The sequence below is a fragment of the Callithrix jacchus genome, chromosome 1 (assembly GCF_049354715.1).
Source record: "Callithrix jacchus isolate 240 chromosome 1, calJac240_pri, whole genome shotgun sequence".
Taxonomy (NCBI): Eukaryota; Metazoa; Chordata; class Mammalia; order Primates; family Cebidae; genus Callithrix; species Callithrix jacchus.
This window is the reverse complement of record NC_133502.1, coordinates 15,937,121-15,957,962: the sequence shown is the minus strand read 5'-3', so window position 1 is coordinate 15,957,962 and position 20,842 is coordinate 15,937,121. Positions and strand designations below refer to the sequence as shown.

General features: G+C 36.4%; 1 protein-coding gene across 11 annotated transcripts in view; it reads right to left on the bottom strand.

The window, feature by feature from the left end:
* The window catches only part of PCCA (propionyl-CoA carboxylase subunit alpha), a 433,256-nt gene that overhangs the window by 226,563 nt on the left and 185,851 nt on the right, over positions 1 to 20,842 (bottom strand). For 9 of the 11 annotated variants that reach the window (XM_054246197.2, XM_035293344.3, XM_002742504.6 and 6 more), the window contains 4 exons: positions 11,709 to 11,852; positions 10,334 to 10,408; positions 6,120 to 6,188; positions 3,243 to 3,318 (listed from right to left, as the gene is read on the bottom strand). In XM_054246197.2, coding sequence (XP_054102172.2) covers positions 3,243 to 3,318; positions 6,120 to 6,188; positions 10,334 to 10,408; positions 11,709 to 11,852 — 364 coding nt within the window. The remainder of the gene's footprint in view (positions 1 to 3,242; positions 3,319 to 6,119; positions 6,189 to 10,333; positions 10,409 to 11,708; positions 11,853 to 20,842) is intronic. The other 2 variants (XM_008996329.4, XM_078374971.1) reach the window with 1 other exon arrangement.

The window sequence follows — 20,842 nt, the reverse complement described above, 5'->3', positions numbered from 1 at the left end:
TGACAATGTGATTTATAACACATGATTTTTATTCTTATTTTATTTTTTTTGAAACGGTCTTACTTTGTCACTCAGGCTATAGTACAGTGGCAAAATCTCAGCTCACTGCAATCTCCACTTCCTGAGTTCAAGCCATTCTTCTGCCTTAGCCTCCTGAGTACCTGGGACTACAGGCACCCACCACCACACCTGGCTAAGTTTTGTATTTTCAGTAGAGATGGGGTTTGCCATGTTGGCCAGGCTGGTCTTGAGCTCCTGACCTCAAGTGATCCGCCTGCCCCAGTCTCCCAAAGTGCTGGAATTACAGGTGTGAGCCACTGTGCCTGGCCTTGATTTTTAAATATGTGGTTTTATAAGTATGAGGAGAGAGGAAGAAAAAATAGGAACTAAAGTTATTAAACAACATACCAGCCAGTGTGGTGCCAAGCCCTTTTTTATACTTAACCTCAGTTAATCCTCACCACTAATTTATAAGGCAGAGACTATCACTCCATTTTTCAAATGTGGAGTATGAGATTCAGAAAGATAAAGTCATTTGACAAAAATCACATAATTATTAAATGGTATCAGGACAGGGGCTATGAACCCAGCTTTGTCTGGTTTCTGTCTGGTTTCACAGTAATTCAAAGACAAAATTTCAGACTAAGCCTGGGAAAATCTACCTATACAATGCAATACATTTTTGACATGTAGTACACACAAAATTAGGAAAATAATGGCAACCCTACTTTGTATTTTAAAACCTGTAGTAACTCACTCCTTCACTCATTCAATAAACATTTATTAATCACCTAGCAACTTAAAACCTGTAGTAACTGGTGAACCTATATATATATAGTATAGTAAGCGAATTAGTAAGAAACTGTTCATTTAAATAAAAATATGAAAGGGTATTCAGGTAAATATGAAAGAATATTCCTTTCAGAAGCCAGATGGAATAAATAACTTCTAGTTGGGACCAAAACCAATCTAATATTTTGACAAACTGCCCAGATGCCATGCCATCATGTCATATTATATCAAAGTTTAATAGAGATGAGTTCTGACAAAATATTCTTATTCAGACTCTCAAATTCATACTCAAGCACATTAGAGTAAAACCTAAATTAACCAAAATCTAATAATTCAATTACCACAATAAAAACACAGAGATAAAAGGGAAAAATTTCCCATAGAATATGTTTACAAATACTGTAAAGTTCTCCAGGAATAATCTTCCCAAGTAATGTATTTATGTCTATCTAAACTCACATTTATAGTTAAACATAGATAAAACTCACATAAACTGGATGTGTGTTCTAAATACGCACTGAAGTCCTGTCCACAGCAATATTACTTCTGTAAGAAAAAAGACCCTCTCCTCAAGGCCTTAGTAACCAATGTGTGCTGGTTATATACAGAAATACATATGTTGGGTATATAGAGAAAATATGTATTTTCTACTTAAAACAGTGGAAATAGCAAAGTTACGAAGTAAGAAAATACCCATAATCAAGGCTAGAAAAAAGAAAATAGAAAATGAGTTAGAAAGAATGTGAAGGGGATTTTTCCAATTTTTAGATGCTCTGGATATTAATGTTGTTGATTTTCTTTTTAAATTATACCTAGGGTCACTTGAAAGCTTATTATTTTTCTTTAGTTCATAAGGGCAAATCACTAGTACACAATATTTATTAGAATCTCCATCACTTGTTAACTAACAAATGGAAAGAAAAAAAGATAGAGCTAAAAGAGCAGGGAAGAGGCTGAGGCAGGAGAACCACTTGAACCCAGCAGACGGAGGCTGCAGTGAGCCGAGATTGCACCACTGCCCTCCAGCCTGGCAGCCTGGGCAACAGAGTGAGACTCTGTTTCAAAAAAAAAAAAAAAGGCGTGGATTGAGGAGAATGGGAAGGGAGATATCCTCCTGATCTAACAAGGGAAAAATTGGAAGAGAAATGTAAGGGCAAGTGTGGATTACATAATATAATTCAATATTATTAGACGAAAATAAGCAGGGAAAGGTAGATGTACAAATATAGTCACTAATTACCCTGGGCACTACTGTACAGTTGTACAAACTGTTCACTGCACACAGGCACTGAGTCATGGAGGTAAAGGAAAGGCCTGACATGCTCCTTTGCTCAGCTGGGCTTCCTTTATTTTCAGAGCAGGATGTGCCCTGAAAATAAACCGCTTTTTCTTTTTCACACAAATTTCCAGTCTATTTGCTAGGTACCTAAAAGTTGCAGCTACTGGAAAAAGAGGACTTTCAAAACCTGCATGAAAGTTCCATGTGGTCCTGAAGAGGACTGTGCAGTCTTACTCTACTACTATTGTACCACTTCAGCCTCCAAATCTAACCTCCCCACCCACTGCTACATCCAGTGAGCCGTTAGAAAAGGGCAAAACTATACAGAAGCCAGTCTTCCCTATGGATTGCTCTCAGACCACATTATTCATTCATAACTCAAGGGGAACTTATATTTTACACTTAAAGTTTGTTATTAAAGTCTGTTATTCCAAAGATAATTGATGTTGCACTAAAGTCATGTTTTTATTATTAATGGAAAGCTGCTGATAAAACTTAGAATGTAATTTAACTCCTTCAGGGGTATTAACATAACCATACTTTGATTATGTCAGTGTAATGGCTGCTTCTAATTCATTTATCACTATACATGCTAAAGGCTGGTAGGCTTGCATTTTGTCAGGTATTAGAACGATCATATAGGTAAATGAAGTAACAAAGCTGCATTTCCTAGAAGACAGTCTGTGATTTGCCCTAATCTCAGAAGCAAAGAGCTATTACCTCTTTCCCCAAATTAGTCAAATGTAGGTCACTACACTTTCTATCACTATACATTTTCAAGTTTTCTACTTTAAAACAAAACACTCCACAGACAATCATCTAGCAAAATTGCTCTCAAACTACGCTGGTCAGTGGTTCTTTACTCTGAAGGCTCTCATGTCACAAACAATATATAATTGTATCCACAAAATATTAGATGCTCATCTAGGAAAGATCAAATGTTGTAAATTGAATAACCCAAGAAGTAGATGTAAAGTAATATAGGGCTACCAAGGAAAATGAAACCCCTATACTTAGTATAGTTGTTTGATTGATTTGAGCTTTTCTTATTTCTCTTTAAGCACACAGTGAGCAAATGCGCCATGCATGTTCTAGCTGGTAAACCATCAGCCTGTTTTCTGGAACTGGCCATCATATATAATAACCAAGGAGTATAAATCTTTGTCTTTACCTCGAATAACATAGTTATCCAGTGCATCCTCCATTCTCTTCAGTGCCTCAGTTCTATCGGAGCCATATGTGATTAGCTAAAAACAAGCAAACAAAAAACCCCAACATACATTTAGATCTATGTTAAATGATCCATTTTAGTAAAAATTAAAATATTTCATAACAGATTTCCAAATATATCCTGCAATTTTATGATAGTTCAGTTTTCAATGTCAATTATGACTTTTTAAGTATATAAATATTAGAATCAAGCTATTTCAGACTTTTCTCCTACATTTCATCATCACAGTAAAGAGTGGTTTTACAAAAGCAAAAATGTAACGGAAGTAACTATAGAAAAAATTTAAGGGCCGGGCGCGGTGGCTCAAGCCTGTAATCCCAGCACTTTGGGAGGCCGAGGCGGGTGGATCACGAGGTCAAGAGATCGAGACCATCCTGGTCAACCTGGTGAAACCCCGTCTCTACTAAAAATACAAAAATCAGCTGGGCATGGTGGCGCGTGCCTGTAATCCCAGCTACTCAGGAGGCTGAGGCAGGAGAATTGCCTGAACCCAGGAGGCGGAGGTTGCAGTGAGCCGAGGTTGCGCCATTGCACTCCAGCCTGGGTAACAAGAGCGAAACTCCGTCTCAAAAAAAAAAAAAGACAAAAAAAAAAGAAGAAAAAATTTAAAAGGAGATAAAGCAAAATGTGAATATTAAAGATAGGATTTGAATATCTAAGGGTAGTGGTGGGGATTAGGTAAGACTTTTTCCCCTGTTTTTCTGTGGATTCCAAGATACCCTAAACAGTTAACACTGTCTTGTTTCTTTCTTTCTTTCTTTTTTTGAGATGGATTCTCACTCCGTTGCCCAGGCTGAAGTGCGTGGCACAACCTTGGCTCACTACAACCTCTGCCTCCCAGGTTCAAGCGATCGACTCGCCTCAGCTACCTGAGGTGCTAGGATTACAGATGTGCACCACCATGCCCAGCTAATTTATTTGTATTTTTAGTAGAGACAGGGTTTTGCCATGTTGGCCAGGCTGGTCTCAAACTTCTGACCTAAGGGGATCCAGCTGCCTCAGCCTCCCAAAGTGCTGGGATTACAGGCATGAGTCACTGTGCCCAGCCCTTAACACTTTCATAACTAACAAAAAATTTCAAAAATAGAAGTATAAAGAGAGATGACTATCTTAGAAATCATTCGCAGTTTTAAAAATAATATACACAGAAGCAAGTGGTGCTTGAATCAGAGAAACAAAAACATCTTACTATTCTACATGATTTAGTGCCTACTTATATGTATCTCTGTAATTTAGCAATGAATTAAGACCTTAACTATTCATTAAAGATTTTTCTGACAGTTATATTAGCCTATCTATAGATTGTGATAATTTTATTACGTTTTACTAACTCTTCAATATCAAGCAAATTTGAAAATTAATTTGTAGGCCATTTTTCTGAATACAAAAACATTCATCTAAAAATGGAATCATATCTATATAAAAGTCAAACTACAATAATTGTATGTAGTTTTATGTATTGATTGATTGATTGATTGAGACAGAGTCTTGCTCTGTTGCCAGGCTGGAGCACAGTGGCACAGTCTTGGCTCACTACAACCTCCGCCTGCCGGGTACAAGCGATTCTTCCGCCTCAGCCTCCCAAGTAGCTGGGACTACAGGCGCTTGCCAAACGCCTGGCTAATTTTTGTATTTTTAGTAGAGATGGGGTTTCACCATGTTGGCCAGGATGGTCTCCATCTCTTGACTTTGTGATCCACCTGCCTTGGCCTCCCAAAGTGCTGGGATTACAGGCATGAGCCACTGTGCCCAGCCCTTGTTTTTAAATTAAATGGTGGTTCTCTAATAAACAAAAGACCTAAACCTTATTTTAATACTACTAAAAACTTAGGCCAGGGTTGCTTGAGCTTAGGAGTTCAAGACCAGTCTGGGCAACATGATAAAACCCCATTTCTACAAAAGATATTAAAAATATAGCTAGGCATGGTAGTGCATCCCTGTAGTTAGGTGGCTAAGGCAGGTGGATCACCTGAGCCTGGGAGGTCGAGGCTAAACTAAGCCAAGATTGTGACACTTCTCTCCAGCCTGGGTGACTAAGAGAGACCTTATCTCAAAACAAAAACAAAAACACTAAAACCTTAACTGAAAAAATATTTTTTAAAAGTTTGTTTACTGCAGCTAAAGCATTAGAAAGGACACTTGGGGAAAAGCCATCTTGAGAAACATGGCTTAATGAAATCATTCCTCAATATAGATGTATCACTTCAGAGAACACAGGATTTTCAAAATAAAATCCACAATCTTAATTATTGTAGTATTTTATATTTTATAAGGTTTTAAGGGTTTAAAGATAAAAAAATTCATTTATTCTGGAAAGCCAAACTTCAAAAAGACAGGTGGGCAAAACAAATTTTATACTCTTACATCAAATCTACTTAAATAATTGGTACTTTGTAAAAATGAAGAGAAAAGATCAAAAAGTACTCTAATGAACACTGCCTATCAGCCCAACTTCTTGCCATTCGTTCATACTTTCATCTCAGGTAATTTCGGCAAATGGCCAAAAAAATAACTTAATTCCTTCTCATTGTAATGAGTTAGGAGTTGGCACCATTGGTCGGATGTTTATTATTGTTATTGTTCGTGCATGTGTGTGTGATGGTGGTGGCATAATTTGATTGTGGAGGAGGAGTATTGCAAACTAACATAATGCTGAATTTTCTCCCAAGAGAAAAAACCTGCTCTGCTTTCACATTTATATCAGTGCATAATTAGTTGTTTAATTATGGCACATGATACAGATAAAGGCCCAGTTTCAGACTTTTAAAATATCATTGGTTTTTCAGAAGAAATAATCCATTAAGAAATCAAACTAACTTTCGAAATCATAGGATCATAATAAATGCTAATATCACTTCCTGGTTGGATGCCACTGTCAATTCGGACCTGGGGGAAAAAACAAAAAAATAAAAGTAACTCATATGGTGTAGATATTTTTTTTGTAACCACAAATTTCACTTCTATAGAGAAAATGAATAGAGAATTTCAATCTCAAATAACATTTTACCTTCTGGAAAATAGGAAAACAACCTAAAAATACATAGAGACCAAATGATCTTGATCCATTAATATGCAATGCAACATGTTTGTTGCTCTGCCACTGAATGAAGAAACTAAGAAACAGCAAAAAATAAAAAATCGAAGCCTTCCTACATCTCTATGCCAGGGAGCTGTGACTTTATGATGGTGTCTTCCAGCCGAAGCATGGCATGGACGATGCACTAGTTAACTGCACTCCCCACTGGAGCCTTCTGCCTGCCAGTGAGGCCCCTAGTGAAGCTGCTCCTCAGCTCCATTGGAACGTGGGCCTGGGCCTTTCATGTCTGTAACACTCTCCTTTTTTGCCTCACCCTCTCAAACTGTAAAACACTATTTTTCTGTTACTGTTAGTCCTCTGAGGCTTTAATGTTTACACAGCTTTTCCTATGGCTTTGCTGTGTAAAGTCCCAATTAGAGCTCCAATTTTATGATTTTCGTGGGGTGGGGGTGGGGGGATAGCACGAGTTCAAAATATTCTTTTGAAGAGGCTGATTGCTGTTAACCAGCCAATGAGTGAGTTAGTACATCGCTGATTCTTGTTTTCATTTCCCAGTTTGATACCAGCAGCAAGGCACAGAGGTTAGCCATGCAAAACTTTAAAAATGAGCAGTTCTGGGGACAGAATATTTATTAAATTATTAGAAAGAAGTTTTGGAATCTGAAGTATTTAAAAGCTAATCAAAATACTTCAGACTATCAGGCATATCCAAGGGGTCTTGAGGATGGAGGAACTGAACCAAAGCTGCTGGAACAGCAGGACTTTGAGGCCCAGCATTGTAAAGGGGTGGGAAGAGAAGAGCGGAAGCGCATATAGCCTTCCACCTGTGGGAAGAAGCCTTCCTAATAAACAGCAGCTCATCTGTCTGCAGCAAGGCAGAAAAGGTCAACACAGCGGCTGTTAGGCCTTTAATATTTTAATTTAGGCAATTATCAAGGGACCACATGTAGAACCTCTTGTCTAGGATATCCACATGAGGGTATAATGATGGCTTTATTATACGGTGACATCAGAAGATAAGCTATAGTTTCATTTTCTTAAATTTCATACTACTATTATTCTCTTTGTAAGGTTGTAAAAAGAACACAATAACATACCAGAGGGGCTTTTATTTCTGTATTTGCAAGCACAAACAAAAATACAGATTTTTTTTTCTGTATTTGTATTCACATTCATATAAAAAATCTTAATTTAAAACAAAAATCATTCAGCACACTTACGAAACATATTTGGCTTTCTATTTTCTGAAAACATTTCAGGACATAAACTGATGTTCTATGAAATTCACAATGTTGACAAAAACTAGAAAAAAATTAATGGAGCATCTTTAAAAGCAATAAAATCACATTTTGCCTTCTCCCCACATTAAATGGCCCCAAAATGGCAACTAGCAATCAGGTTACATAACAGAAAAGATATCTGTGAGCTTTCATTTTCTTAATGTTAGTACCAAAAAGTTAAAGAGCTAATTTGACCACTATGTCATCTTTAAAACCATAGCATGCTTGCTAATGCTATGTTTAAAATGAGACTGATACACATTCTAACACTTCTGACCTCAACTACCTCCTGTCATTTGCTATATAAACTGCTACAAAGCTAGGAGGAACTTTGATGTTCAACCCACGAATAAAATAACATAGACAATAAAGAATATTTACTACATTCTCCTATATTTCCCTACTTAAAACTTCCATCGCCTTAACTAATATCATCCCATAAGGTGTTACCTAGAGCTCTTAAATACAACTGTTATTTACTAATATCATGATCACAGAACTTATGTCATCTTAACTTTAAAATACACAGGATAAAATCAAGATATATTATATATAATCAAAAATGTATCTTTGTATAAGCAAATCAGTATTTCCAATTAAAAACTGTACTACAGTATGAAAACCCTGATTTATAATCTACTGTTTATGCTGACTTTTCCAAGTAACAATCAGCTATATTTTTATTTCTTAACAACCAATCTGAAGTCAGATCAAGTCTCCATTCCTCCACGAAAGGCTATACAAAACTGCACTGAAAGCTTTAAGAAAAAAGTTGAATAAAATCAGAACCAAATTTCTGAGCAGAACAAAACTGTGGTCTGAAAATAACAAATTTACAAAATATTATGATCAAACATAAAAAAGGAAATCTTCACCTCTGCCATATAAATAAATTTCAGGCTTAATGAAGCATGTGAAAAGTACAAATCGTAAGTTAACTCTTATGTATTCTTGTGACCAAAAAAGGTAAGAGCCAAAAATGCTTTTCTAAGGTAGATTGACTGCTCTAGTTTTCACAAGGCAAGGAAGAAAAACAAACAATAACAACCATAACAAAAACACCCAAGCACCTCTGTCTGAGATTCTCAAACCATTGCTCAGAAACCTCTAGCATAATTAAAATTTCTGTCTTCAGTATTACAGTGGACCCTGTGAAACTATCAGACGTCTCCCATCCTTCATTCTCAATTCACCTCTCCCCCTAAGCACAACTCCCAGCCCGCCATGTCTACCTGACAAGTGACAGCCCAATCTGATTAAATGCTTCCAAGGGAGGGGACTCGTGGGCCTCCATGACAGGCCAAAAGTGATCACCATGGAGATACATAATTACAGCTGTCAACGCATCTACTGTCCTGCTGACATCAATTTGATTGCTCCCAGTAATAATGATAGACAAAGCTTAGTGTGCACTCTCCTGCACCCAATCACTTTATCTATTCCTTGGTCCATTTAGTTGACATGCAACATTCACACAAGCAAATAACAGCAGTAAGCAGAACATTTAAGGCATTTTAATTGTTTTTTCTTTCTATGGATGGCTCACAACTGCAAATGTTATTACATAAAACTCCTGCTGCAGCATTAATTGAAGAAAGATTTGGTGGGACGAAGACTGTAGGGGGTATAGTTTGTCCATTATCACTTGTACTTTCAACAGGTCTCACGTTTGAAAATTGCAAATTGCAAAAACTTGTGAGGGCAAAATGTTTGATATCCTGTTAGCTATTACAACACGGTGAAAACTTCTAACAACTAGAGTAATCATTATGAATTCTTATTTAATACTTCTTTTGTTTGATTAAAAAAGTGTTTAGATATGTCCCTATGATACTTGTTTTCTCATAAGCTACTTAACGTCACATAATGCCTGTTAAATCTTTACAATTTTTTTTCTGCCTTCTGGCTTTGAACACAGCATGGAGCCTCCAAGCCTAGAAAGGGTCAAATCCCTTTAGAAAGCACATGGACAAAAACAATATAAAAAGTGAAATAAATCATATATCCAATAACATCTTCAGATTTAGAATTCTTCCTGTAATCTTTCACCATCTTCATGCCAGTAATCAAAATGAATAATACGAATATTCAGAGATGATACAGCCTTGTCATCTACCAGCTAACATAATGTCATATATATGCACTTATTACCTTGATTAAGATAAAGGGTATGTCCTTCTTTTTTTGCAATAAAAACTATTTTTAAAATAGCTTACTATAGAAGAGCTATGGAATAAAATGGACAGTGATCACTTTGCTGATATAAATAATACGTACTCCTTAGTAGAATGAGGCATACTCTGTTTGCCTTAATCTATTTGAATTAAGGAGCTGATTTTGTGCTCGAATTTCTTAACAAGTGACTATACAGCAGGGTTAGATTTACTGAAAAGATTAAATTGCAAACAAAATGTCATTTCTCATTCTTAGGATTCATGGTCTTCTTTATTAGAATTTTGGAAAGAATTGGGCACACTGTAAGCTATCATTTCGATCATCACATTTCTCTAGGCTTCCCCTGTCAACTGGGTCCTGAGTTCCTTGAACACCACAAAATACTGAAAAAAATTTGTTTTCAACACAAAAACCGTGATTCCCATGAATTTCACTTGTCCTTCAATTTACACCCTTTGGTGTTGACATGCTTTAACATAAAAGTATGACATAAATCACGATTTTAACCCCTCAGCTGGGATTACAGCTTAATGACTTACACCAGGTAGATGTAATGGTTCTTGGTACTGAGACAATCTCCCAATAGATGGTAAACCAAAAGACTTGTAGGGGTCCTGAAAGTTCAAAGGAAAGGAAGCACAGTCTTTGAAATATAAATCAGCACAAGTAAGGTTAAACATTTACACAATGAAGAAGCATTTATAGGTCTATTTTCAACATATGGTATTTACCAAATTACAGATTTCAGAGTATTATTGTCTTTTACTCTAGACAACTTAAAATGTACTTAAAAATCAAACAGAACTATAAGCAGAATTTAGCCTGACCTTGTTCATACTTTATTGAAATTGGTAAAATTCCAACATTTTATAAAACTTCTTAGGACGCCTTGGGCAAAAAATAAAATAACCTAGGCCCTACATCAAAACATGCTCAAGTTTAGAACAACAAATGTGGTACACTGAAGATATTTGCTTTCCTTCTCAAAACAGCTCACATATGGTAAAATTTGAGAATTTGGGTTCTTCAAATAAAAACCTGAAAAAAAACTTAGCACATGCTACTAGATATATACTTCATTTGTAGATCTATTAGATCATCAGAATAAACAGGTTCAGTGTCATAATAAGAATAAAAGTAAAACTCCTTAAAATACGAAAAAAGCAAGAGCAATATAGCCATTCCAAAACATATTTCTGAACACCTTAAAAAATATTTCAAACCAGCTTACAGTATTCTTTAAACACAGACACTGATTTATTTTTATTCTTGACAGACATTTTTGATGTCTAAAAGTAGAAACAGTACAAATGTTACCTTGCATTCTTGTTTTAGTCATTTGAAAAAAGCATTTGAAAGGACTGAACCAAGAGTTTATGAGTAAAACCCATAATTAAAATTATGAATTAAGAGAATATGTTTTGCTAAAAGCTTTATAATGTAAATTTCAATTGTTATTTTTATGTAATACTAAAGGAGAAAATTACATGAAAACAAACTGTTGGGGAAAGTTTTAAGCAAATATCCGATCAGCAACTAACGTGTACTCAAGGTGGGCATTTTTTAAAACCCCACGGAAATAAATGCTACTTCTTGCTAGTGTTGTTTGAAAATAAACAGAGAAAATGCAAACAAAACAAAAACCATAGTCCATTCAAGCTCAAGAATATTTAACTAATGCTTTGTTGCCTCTTAAAGGACTGGTAGCTATTACTCCATCTAAAAATACATGACAATTAACTAAACCCAATTCTTTAAAACAAACAATCTAATTTTTTCCGGTTTAATTACGGATTACATAATCCAATACTTGGCAACGTTATAAACCCCTAACTTTACCTTGCTGTTGGCTATACCAGGTCTCATGACTCTGGACACAACCACCATCCTTCCTCCCAACACCATTCATTTTACCTCAGCATAAACCCGACATTCAATTGCCCAGCCGTTGATGGGAATATCAGCTTGTTTGTGCCTGAGAGGGTAACCCTTAGCAACACGGATCATTTCTTGGACTAGGTCCAGGCCAGTAATGCATTCTGTGACAGGGTGCTCAACCTGCAAGGCCAAGGTCTGCCAGTCAGTATGTGTAGAAAAAGGTAAATAAATAGAAATAAACAAGAAAAATTACAGAAGGTTTTGGGTAAAATGAGGTTAATTGTATGTGACATTTACTCATTTTTGACTAAAAAACTCTTGAGCTAGGGGAATAATATGAAAGAATAAACACAATACACAAATCATAAGACAAACAAATGCCTAAAAGCATCTATAAACTATCTGTATTATTTTTCTCAATTTTGATTTATTTGTGGTGCGACAATATCTAAGAATTTTAATTTTGAAACTAATTCATAACCAAAAAACTATATAGTTACTTCACTGCATTCTTCAATGTGGCTGATAATCAACCTATTCTGCTACATTTAACATGGCATCTAGAGGGGCAGCTTATGATTTTCCAAAGCACTAGTCCACCCTAAATCTCACCTACTTGCATGCTTTCACTAACCTGTCCTGACAAGTAGCCAGATTAGCGTAATCTTGCATCAAGGCAGTGTAGCAGAAGGGAGCAGATGGATCCTTCAGGTTGCTTTCCTTCCACACTGACTTGGGTAATGCTGAGCGTGCACAATCGCAAACCAGAGCCAGTGCGATCGCTCTGCTCTCTCAGCAAAACTGCTGACAACTACTTGGACTGATGCTGTCATGCAAGTCCCTGGCCTTTCACACTAACACATGAGATATGTATGTACAAAAGCACGGTACACGAACAGGGATACATGGCAATATAAACTTGGTCAATCACTTAGAAATTCTTAACCTTGAGTTAAAATGAAGCCACTTAAATCACTGGAAAACAGAGAATTATCTATCTTTCATCTAAAACCTTGAATAAGTTATAAGAATTTAAACAAAACTTTGGCCACATCTGCTGCTTTGATGCCATTTTTTTCCTGTAAAAATTAAGTATGTTCTAAATGCACTTCACAATAGTTTCTTTAACATGACATGTCATATTCCATACACTCTGACACAGGAAAAGGTCAGTGAACAAATGAATTATCTTCCCATCTTCAACTACACTAATTGAAGGACAGGACTTAGTCATTATAATAATCTTGAAGCTTATCATAAGCAGACAATGCCATAGTCTTAAAAAAAAGCTTTGTAAAAATAAACAGATGGTATCCATAATTAGCTTTGTGTGTGCTATGAGTTTGTTTATAGTCTCAACATTTTAAGACATTTTGACATAATTTTAATGACAAATCATCACTAAAATAAGCATCTACCCTGCATAAAACAAATGTGACACTAAATAAAGATCTTATTAGGTAGTTTAAAATATATATTTTTGAAAACAAATTTTGATTTTGTAAGAAACAAGACTCAATATAATATAATAAGAAAGTGACTAGCATAAAACCCCTCTATTATTACTTGAAAGCAATTTCATGTGAGAAAATATCTCAGCACTCTACTCAGGAGGTGAACCTGGATGGGTGCAGTGGCTCAAGCCCTATAATCCCAGCACTTTGGGAGGCAAGATGGGTGAATTACTTGAGGTCAGGAGTTTGAGAACAGCCTGGTCAACATGATGAAACCCAGTCTCTACTAAAAATTAAAAAAAAAAAAAATTAGCCGGATGTGGTGGCATGCACCTGTAATCCCAGCTACTCAGGAGGCTAAGACACAAGAATCACTTGAAGCTGGGAGGAGGTTGCAGTAAGCTGAGATCGCCCCAACTGTGCTCTAGCTGGGGTAATAGAGCAAGACTCCATCTCAAAAAACAGAGAGAGAGAGAGAGAGAGAGAGAGGGAGGGAGGGAGGGAGGGAGAGAGGGAGGGAGGGAGGGAGGGAGGGAGGGAGGGAGAGAGGGAGAGAGAGAGGCGGGGGGTGGGGAGAGAGAGAGGGAGACAGAGAGACCTACTACGTGCCAAGTGCTTTACAGCAATACTATTCATACATCCCTGCCAGGGGAGAAGTAATTTTAAAAGTTAAGTAAACCATTCAATTTCCTCTTTCTATGACCAGTGCCCATATAAGTACATACTATACACAAGGCAAATAAATATATATTGAATGAAGAAACAGCAAATACAGAGTCACACCTATAGTAAGTGGTCAAGATGGAGATGGAATTTATCTCACTACAGAGATGAAGTTATCTTCCTGACAGAAATGTGTATTTTAAAAATGTATATATAAATGTATGTGCAATGGCTATAAAATTATGTATACATGTCTTTTAAAAAGCATATTACTATGAAGGTTTAAAGATCCAAATTTATTATGAGGCTCTGCTTCAACTTTGAAGATGGAACTTTAACTGTGTAGAAAAATAAGTGCATCCAAAAGCGGACTCATTGTGTCCTAAACTTAGAGTCGTAGAACAGAACCAAAGCATTTTACAGTCTAAATTAGGGAGCTACGAGTAATTCAAATTAGAAACAACTAACAGGTAGCTAAACTAACAAGCTGCTGAAGGTAAAATTCTAAGAGAAATTTTAAAAACATTTACCTTTTGACAAGTACTGTCTCAGTCCACAAAATGGTCTAACTTGCTTGAACTTCCCAGGTAAAAGAAATTAACTTCTTCAAAGTAAAACTTAGAGAAATTAACTTCTTTAAAGTAAGACTTATAATTTTAAACAGTTTTGAAAGAAGTCCTTCGAAATACATAGAATTCCAAAGCTAATCCACAGGATATGAAACATTTCCTTTAGACTACGTTGTTATCAGAAATCTTCTAAGCACAACATTGCTTAAATAATCACAAATATCACCCTATTCCCAAGTACTCAGCAATGGTTTCTCTCTGCAAGTTAGCTTAATACTTAAGTGACAGAACAGGATTATACAAAGGAACAAAAGGACACAGACAGATTGAAAGACTGACAAAAGGAAGGGAGGAAGGGAGGGAAGACGATGGTTAACTTGACCAAAAGGTTATAAAATATTTTTTTAAGTCAAAAATTGGTGTCTGGTAAACCAACAAGTTCATCTTGTCCCACTAAGAGGCAAAATGTAAGTACAGAAGTCTGATGCTAATAAGCATCTGCTGTGAGGGTTATTACATGGGGGGAAAAGGTTTCTGTGTCACTTCTATTTGGGAAACACCGGGTTAATCTGAGTTCAATAGATTTTTTAGGAAAGACTCTTGTCATTAGCATGTCCATATGCCCTGCGACTCTGCAAGAGAAGGGCCCTGTGTAGCACTTCCTCTTCCTTTTGCAAAGTTCCTTTATGAGTTGCCAAGTCCATGGGACGTACTTTTGAAAACAATGCCTTAAAAACATTCAAAATACAAAATGGAATTCCCTTATTGGGACTCCATCCTCACCACACAAATATTTGAGAACCTGGCTTCATATGTTTTCCTACCCAACAGCAATGTGCTCATTCTAAGAAGCACACAATCAGGAATCCACCAGATAGCATTGTTTTGCATTGTTGATTAACATATTAGCATGTGAATATATAAATCTTGGGATTTAGTAAGCAAGAGTGAGCCCGAACCCACCAGCCCCCCAAAAAATCACACTCACAAAAAAAGTGAAGCCCTGCCACGTTATAATACCTGAATCCTCAAAGACAAATTTCTTGTTAGGATATATTCATCAAGGTAGTGCCACACTGCAGAATCTAACAGTTGTTGATACATTCATTTGTGTTGGTTATATCCCTAGCTCACCATGAATCTTTTGTTCAAACAGGTACGAAAAATTATCAAATGCCATATTTTAGGACATAATCATGCCTCATAATATCTCATGCCATAATCATCCTCATGGACTAGAATAAGTATGTTTAGATCCATCCACCTCCGCTAGGCAGTAACAATCAGCTGGCTTTTTATAGGTCTATTTGCTATTTTAATTTAATTTTGTCTTCTTAGTCACCATCAAGCTGTCACTATTAGCATTGTCTAATACCTCTTACCACTCCCTCTTACTCATCTGTTGCTTCAAATTTATTTCCCAAAGTATAACTAAGCTTGTCAAATGCAACTGTGAGGTAAATGAGGTTTTCTTCATCTCTGAGTGCTTCATGTATCTCATTTCAGTAGCAGATTAAGCTTAGGAAAACTAAATCTCTTTGGCCCTGTGTTGTTATCTACCTCATGATTCTAAAAATCATAATAATAAACTCTGACACCGCCAATGTCATCTTTAGCCTACTCCTCATTAAATACAAACTAGGAAGTATGCTAAAGCTAGTGAGTGAAAGTATGCTTTGCTATTTACAGAGTCTCAAGTAACTCCCTATGTGATACTTTATTAAGGACAAAAGGAAAAACAGAAAATCTACAGTGTAGAAACGCCAGAGACATTGTCTTAACCAAGCCAACATCACCAATAATGGGATAAAGTGACACTTCATGCTGCCAACATGGTGCTCATAGATGGCCAGAGTCATTTCTGTCATATTCCTGCCCAGAATGCAAAGACTGACTCTAGTACACAAGAAAAGAGGCAAACTAAAATGAGTGACATTTTATAAAATAAATGGTTTATGCTCTTAAAAACTGTTAAGATCACAACTCACCAAAAGACTAATTCCCTCCAGATTGAGAGAGAACAGAGATATAACAACTAAATGCTATGTAGGATGCGGAACCAGATTTTTTTTTCTTTTACCACAAAGGGCATTAATGAGGCAACAGGGGAAATTTGAATATTGTCCTAAATTAGATGATAGTATTATATTAATATTCAAATCCTGGTTTTGATTATAGTGCTAGAGTTACATAAGAAAATGTACTTGTTTTTAGGAAGTACAGACATATTTAGGAGTAAAGAGGCACCAGGTCTGAAACACTCTGAAAGGTTTCTAGTAAATATAGATATAGATAGAAAGATAAAGCTAATGTGGTAAATATGAGCAAAGTATATTCAGAAATTACAACTTTTCTGTGAGTCTGAAATCCTTTCAAAATTTAAAGTCAGGAAAAATATGGCAGAGTGGTGGCTCACCCCTATAATCCCAGCATTCTGGGAGGACGATGCAGATAGATCTCTTGAGCCCAGGACTTTGAGAGCAGACTGGGCAACACGGCAAAACCCTGTCTCTATTTAAAAAACACAAACACACTCACACACAAAACAATCAGCCAGGCATGGTGACACATGCCTGTGGTCCAAACTAATTGGGAGGCTGAGATGGGAGAATCACCTGAGCCCAGGAAGTCAAGGCTGCAATGAGCCAAGATGGAGCCACTGCACTCCAGCCTGGGAGACAGGAGTGAGACCCTGCCTAAAAAAATAACAATAATAAAAAAATTAATAAAAAAAATTAAAATGTCCCTAGAAAGACTTGTTTCTCATATTATAAAACACTATTAAAAATAAAGGCATCTGGCTTGATCAACGTTCTTGTCAGAATCCTCCCACTATGTTAAATAAAATAGTTACACAATAGCAGATAATTTCTGCAATTTGTTTCCTCTGACCTAAACTTTTAAATATCTTACTGTGATATTTACCTAATCATTCCTAAAACATTCAGGATCAGTAACTGAACAACAGGCAAGTCGTCCTGAAAGGGAGCAGGATTCAAGCAAATTTTAATTACATATCTGAGTTGACTTGAAATTAAAATTAAAACTCAGTAAAGTCTAAAAGAGGGAAAAGTCACAACGTGTAAAAAGAAGACAGAAGGATGCAGTATGTGTTAACTCAGCCATTGTAAGAAGGAGGCTGATGAGAAGTATTAAAAAATTCCTTGAACAGTGGGATATTTGCAGCTGTAATTGTTTGGCAGCTGGTAAATAGTGGCCCAGCTGCTTAATCAAAGCAGAAACTGCCCCTAAAAGTGTAAGACCCACCACACATAAATACAACCGACATCAGTGTGGCACTTTGAAATTTACAAAATCCTTTCTCACATGCACAAACTTGTTCAATACATCACTGTCGTTTAGTAGAGAAGGCAGAGGAGACTGCTCTCAAGATGGTGTGGTAGAGAATGGTGAAATTTTTTGTTACAGAAATAATGTTCTTTTAAATTAACATAATTTTAAGTGACATTTTATTCAATATATCCAGTCTAAACTGACAGATATTACAAAGACTTGTTTTTTGAAAGCTATCTTTTGTAAGCAAAACTTGTTGGATTCGACTTAGCAAAGTAGTTTAGGTATGATTACCCATTGAACTATGAGGAAACTGTCCCTTACATAAAATTCAGTTTCATAATGGCGTTTGGCATAATAGGCTTCTGTCTTTGTAGTTTGTTGCTATTCCAGCCTGAAAGGATGGCCAATGCCATTATTTTTGGTTCTGCTCTGTCTGTTCAGAAAGATTCTGCTCTTTCTGTTCAGAGAACGGAATCTAGCATGTACCTATTAAAATTCTGAAGCTCTACCTCCTGAGAATATAGGATCTAAGGTTATTAGATTTGGATCCACAGCACTCAAGCATAAAAAGCATATTGGGAAATAGGCCCCAACACATCACTCCTACAAACTCACCTTGGAAATAATGGTTATATACAAAAGTGACCATGAAAACTGAACAGATTCTATTATAGGGCTCCCTGGTGACCCCAAGAATAATAATCACAGGAAGAAATTATAAGGAAACTGTTATGGGCTGAATTGCATCCCCTCCAAATTCATATGTTGAAGTCCTACCCCCACTACCTCAGAATGTGACTGTATTTGGAGACATGGTCTTTAAAGAAGTGATCAGATTAAAATGAGATCATCACAGTGGGCCGTAACCCAACATGACTGGTATCCTCATAAAAAGAGAAGATCAGGACCCAGACAACACACGGCACAGAGGAGAGACCACAGGAAGACACAGGGAGAGGATGGCCACCCACAGCAATGAGAAAGGCCTCCAAAAGAAACCGACCCTGTTGGCCCCTGGATTTTGGACTTCCAGCCTCCAGAACTGTGAGAAAACACCTTTTTTGTTGTTTCAGCCACCCCAGTGTATGAAACTTTGTTATGGCAGCCCTAGCAAACTAATACAAAGATTTATTTAAAAAGTTAAACATAGATAAAAAGAGTACAGAACTCAGACAGCAAGATCATTTATAATATGCTTTAAAACAAAACCCCAATTGTAAGAGCCTGAAAAGCTTACCTATACATATGTGTATACCAAAAACTTCTTTCCTTCAACTTTCTACTTAAGGCTCAGTAAGAAGGGAGGACATAATACATCGTACCTTATATCCTCAGTTTCCCAGCACAAAACATGCCAAAACATCCCAATTCTGGCTTACTCTAACCAGCCTAAGAACCCTGGCCTCTATCACTTTAAATACAATCAAAAAGGTCAGCATTTGCCCAAATCCAAGAAAGAAATTTTATAATTAGTTAGAAATCTTGTTCCCAATAATTTCTCCTCATTCTCCCAAATACTTTAACTCCATTAAAGACCAAAATCTTTTAGACTGGCAGGTCCAGAAACACTTTTTAAATCTAAAATTAGAATATGATATTCGCTCAATTGTAGTCAATTGTTATAAACCAGAATTTATTTGTAATAATTCTTAATTTTTAAACAAATGCAACAGCAAAGGGCAAAATGAAGTTGCAAAAACAACCAAAAAAAAAGGATTTCTAAAATCCTCTGGAATATAAAGCTTCCCTGTGATGCAGAATTCTCTCTGATAAGATTAGAGTACATGGCCTTCATAGCATTTCAACAATTCTACCATACCTTTCCTTCCATAGTTAAAGTAGATTCGTCCTTCACTGTATCAATCAATATAAGCAACTAACTAAGGTCTAACTAAAGTGGGACAGTTTACCTCTCTGTTCTCAAAGACAAACATGATTATGTTTGAGCATTTAATTACTTATTATAAAGATTTTATTCATTTCTATTTGGGAATTGCTTTTCTAAAAAATTAAAAACCAAAATAACCTAGCATTTGGAAATTAATAATTACACACACACACACACACACACACACACACACATTTGGAAAGGTATATTCAGGGGTCCTAATATTAATCTTAGCACAAAGGCCTAAGCAATGTAGTAAATGCTTTTCTCTATCAGCTCCATTTTTGGAAGAAAGATTTCAGTTTCCATTTTTCTCACAGACTCTTCTTACACAAACACCCTTATAACAGAAGGAGATCTCTTTCAAAGTGGTTAATATTTCAAATATGTTTGTTCACATGTAACAATAATTTTTCAGTTAACTGACAAAAGAATGAGAGAAAGTTATTATTTAATATGTGGGTAAGTCTGCCATCTCTTCAGATGTCTACTGACAGGCTTTATATAAATGATAATAGTAATAGCAGTAATGTTAATGACAACAGCAATAGTAAAAATGTTAACCAGAATCTAATAAACAGCATGCAAGTGTTATGGATAAGACACAGTTAGCAGAAAGAATGTGTGCTCAGTATAAACCAGGTACTGTTTTGAATATTTAAACTATATTAATTTATTTAATGCTGACAATCCTATACAGCAAATGCTATAATTAATGTCATTTTACTAATGAGGAAATCAAAACACACAGAAGTTAAGGAATTGGCTTACGGTCACACAGCTAAGAAGGAAGAGAACTAGAATTTATTTGCTTGGAATGAGAATAGTAAATGTTTGCAACTAACAAAATGATTAAATGAGTTCTCCATTAGTCAGCTACAGTTGTTCTGAACCATTTTACAGTTTAGAATCTCACTGAATTTCTCCCTAAAAAAATATGTGTCTGACTTTGGAGGGTTCACAGACTCCCCTAAAGCTCATAAGAGATCCAGGTTAGCTACTCCTGCTCTGGGAAGCTGTCGAAACCAGCCTGGCTCACACCTCTCCACCCCAGACTCCATGCTATCTCCTCCAGAGTTGCTAAGCAGCTGAGGACATGGGAAGCACCAAGATCTAGGGAGAAGATGAGAGCCTAGAACTGGGAACAGGCTCTTCTCCTTCTCTGGATGAAAGAAAACTGGACACTAGCTTAAGAGAAATCTAGGGAAGAATGTAAAATGAATACATCATGGAGAAAGTCTGGCCTGCAAAGAGCCACGGACCTTGGGGAGAAAGTCCAGATGGGGAGAAAGCTCCAGA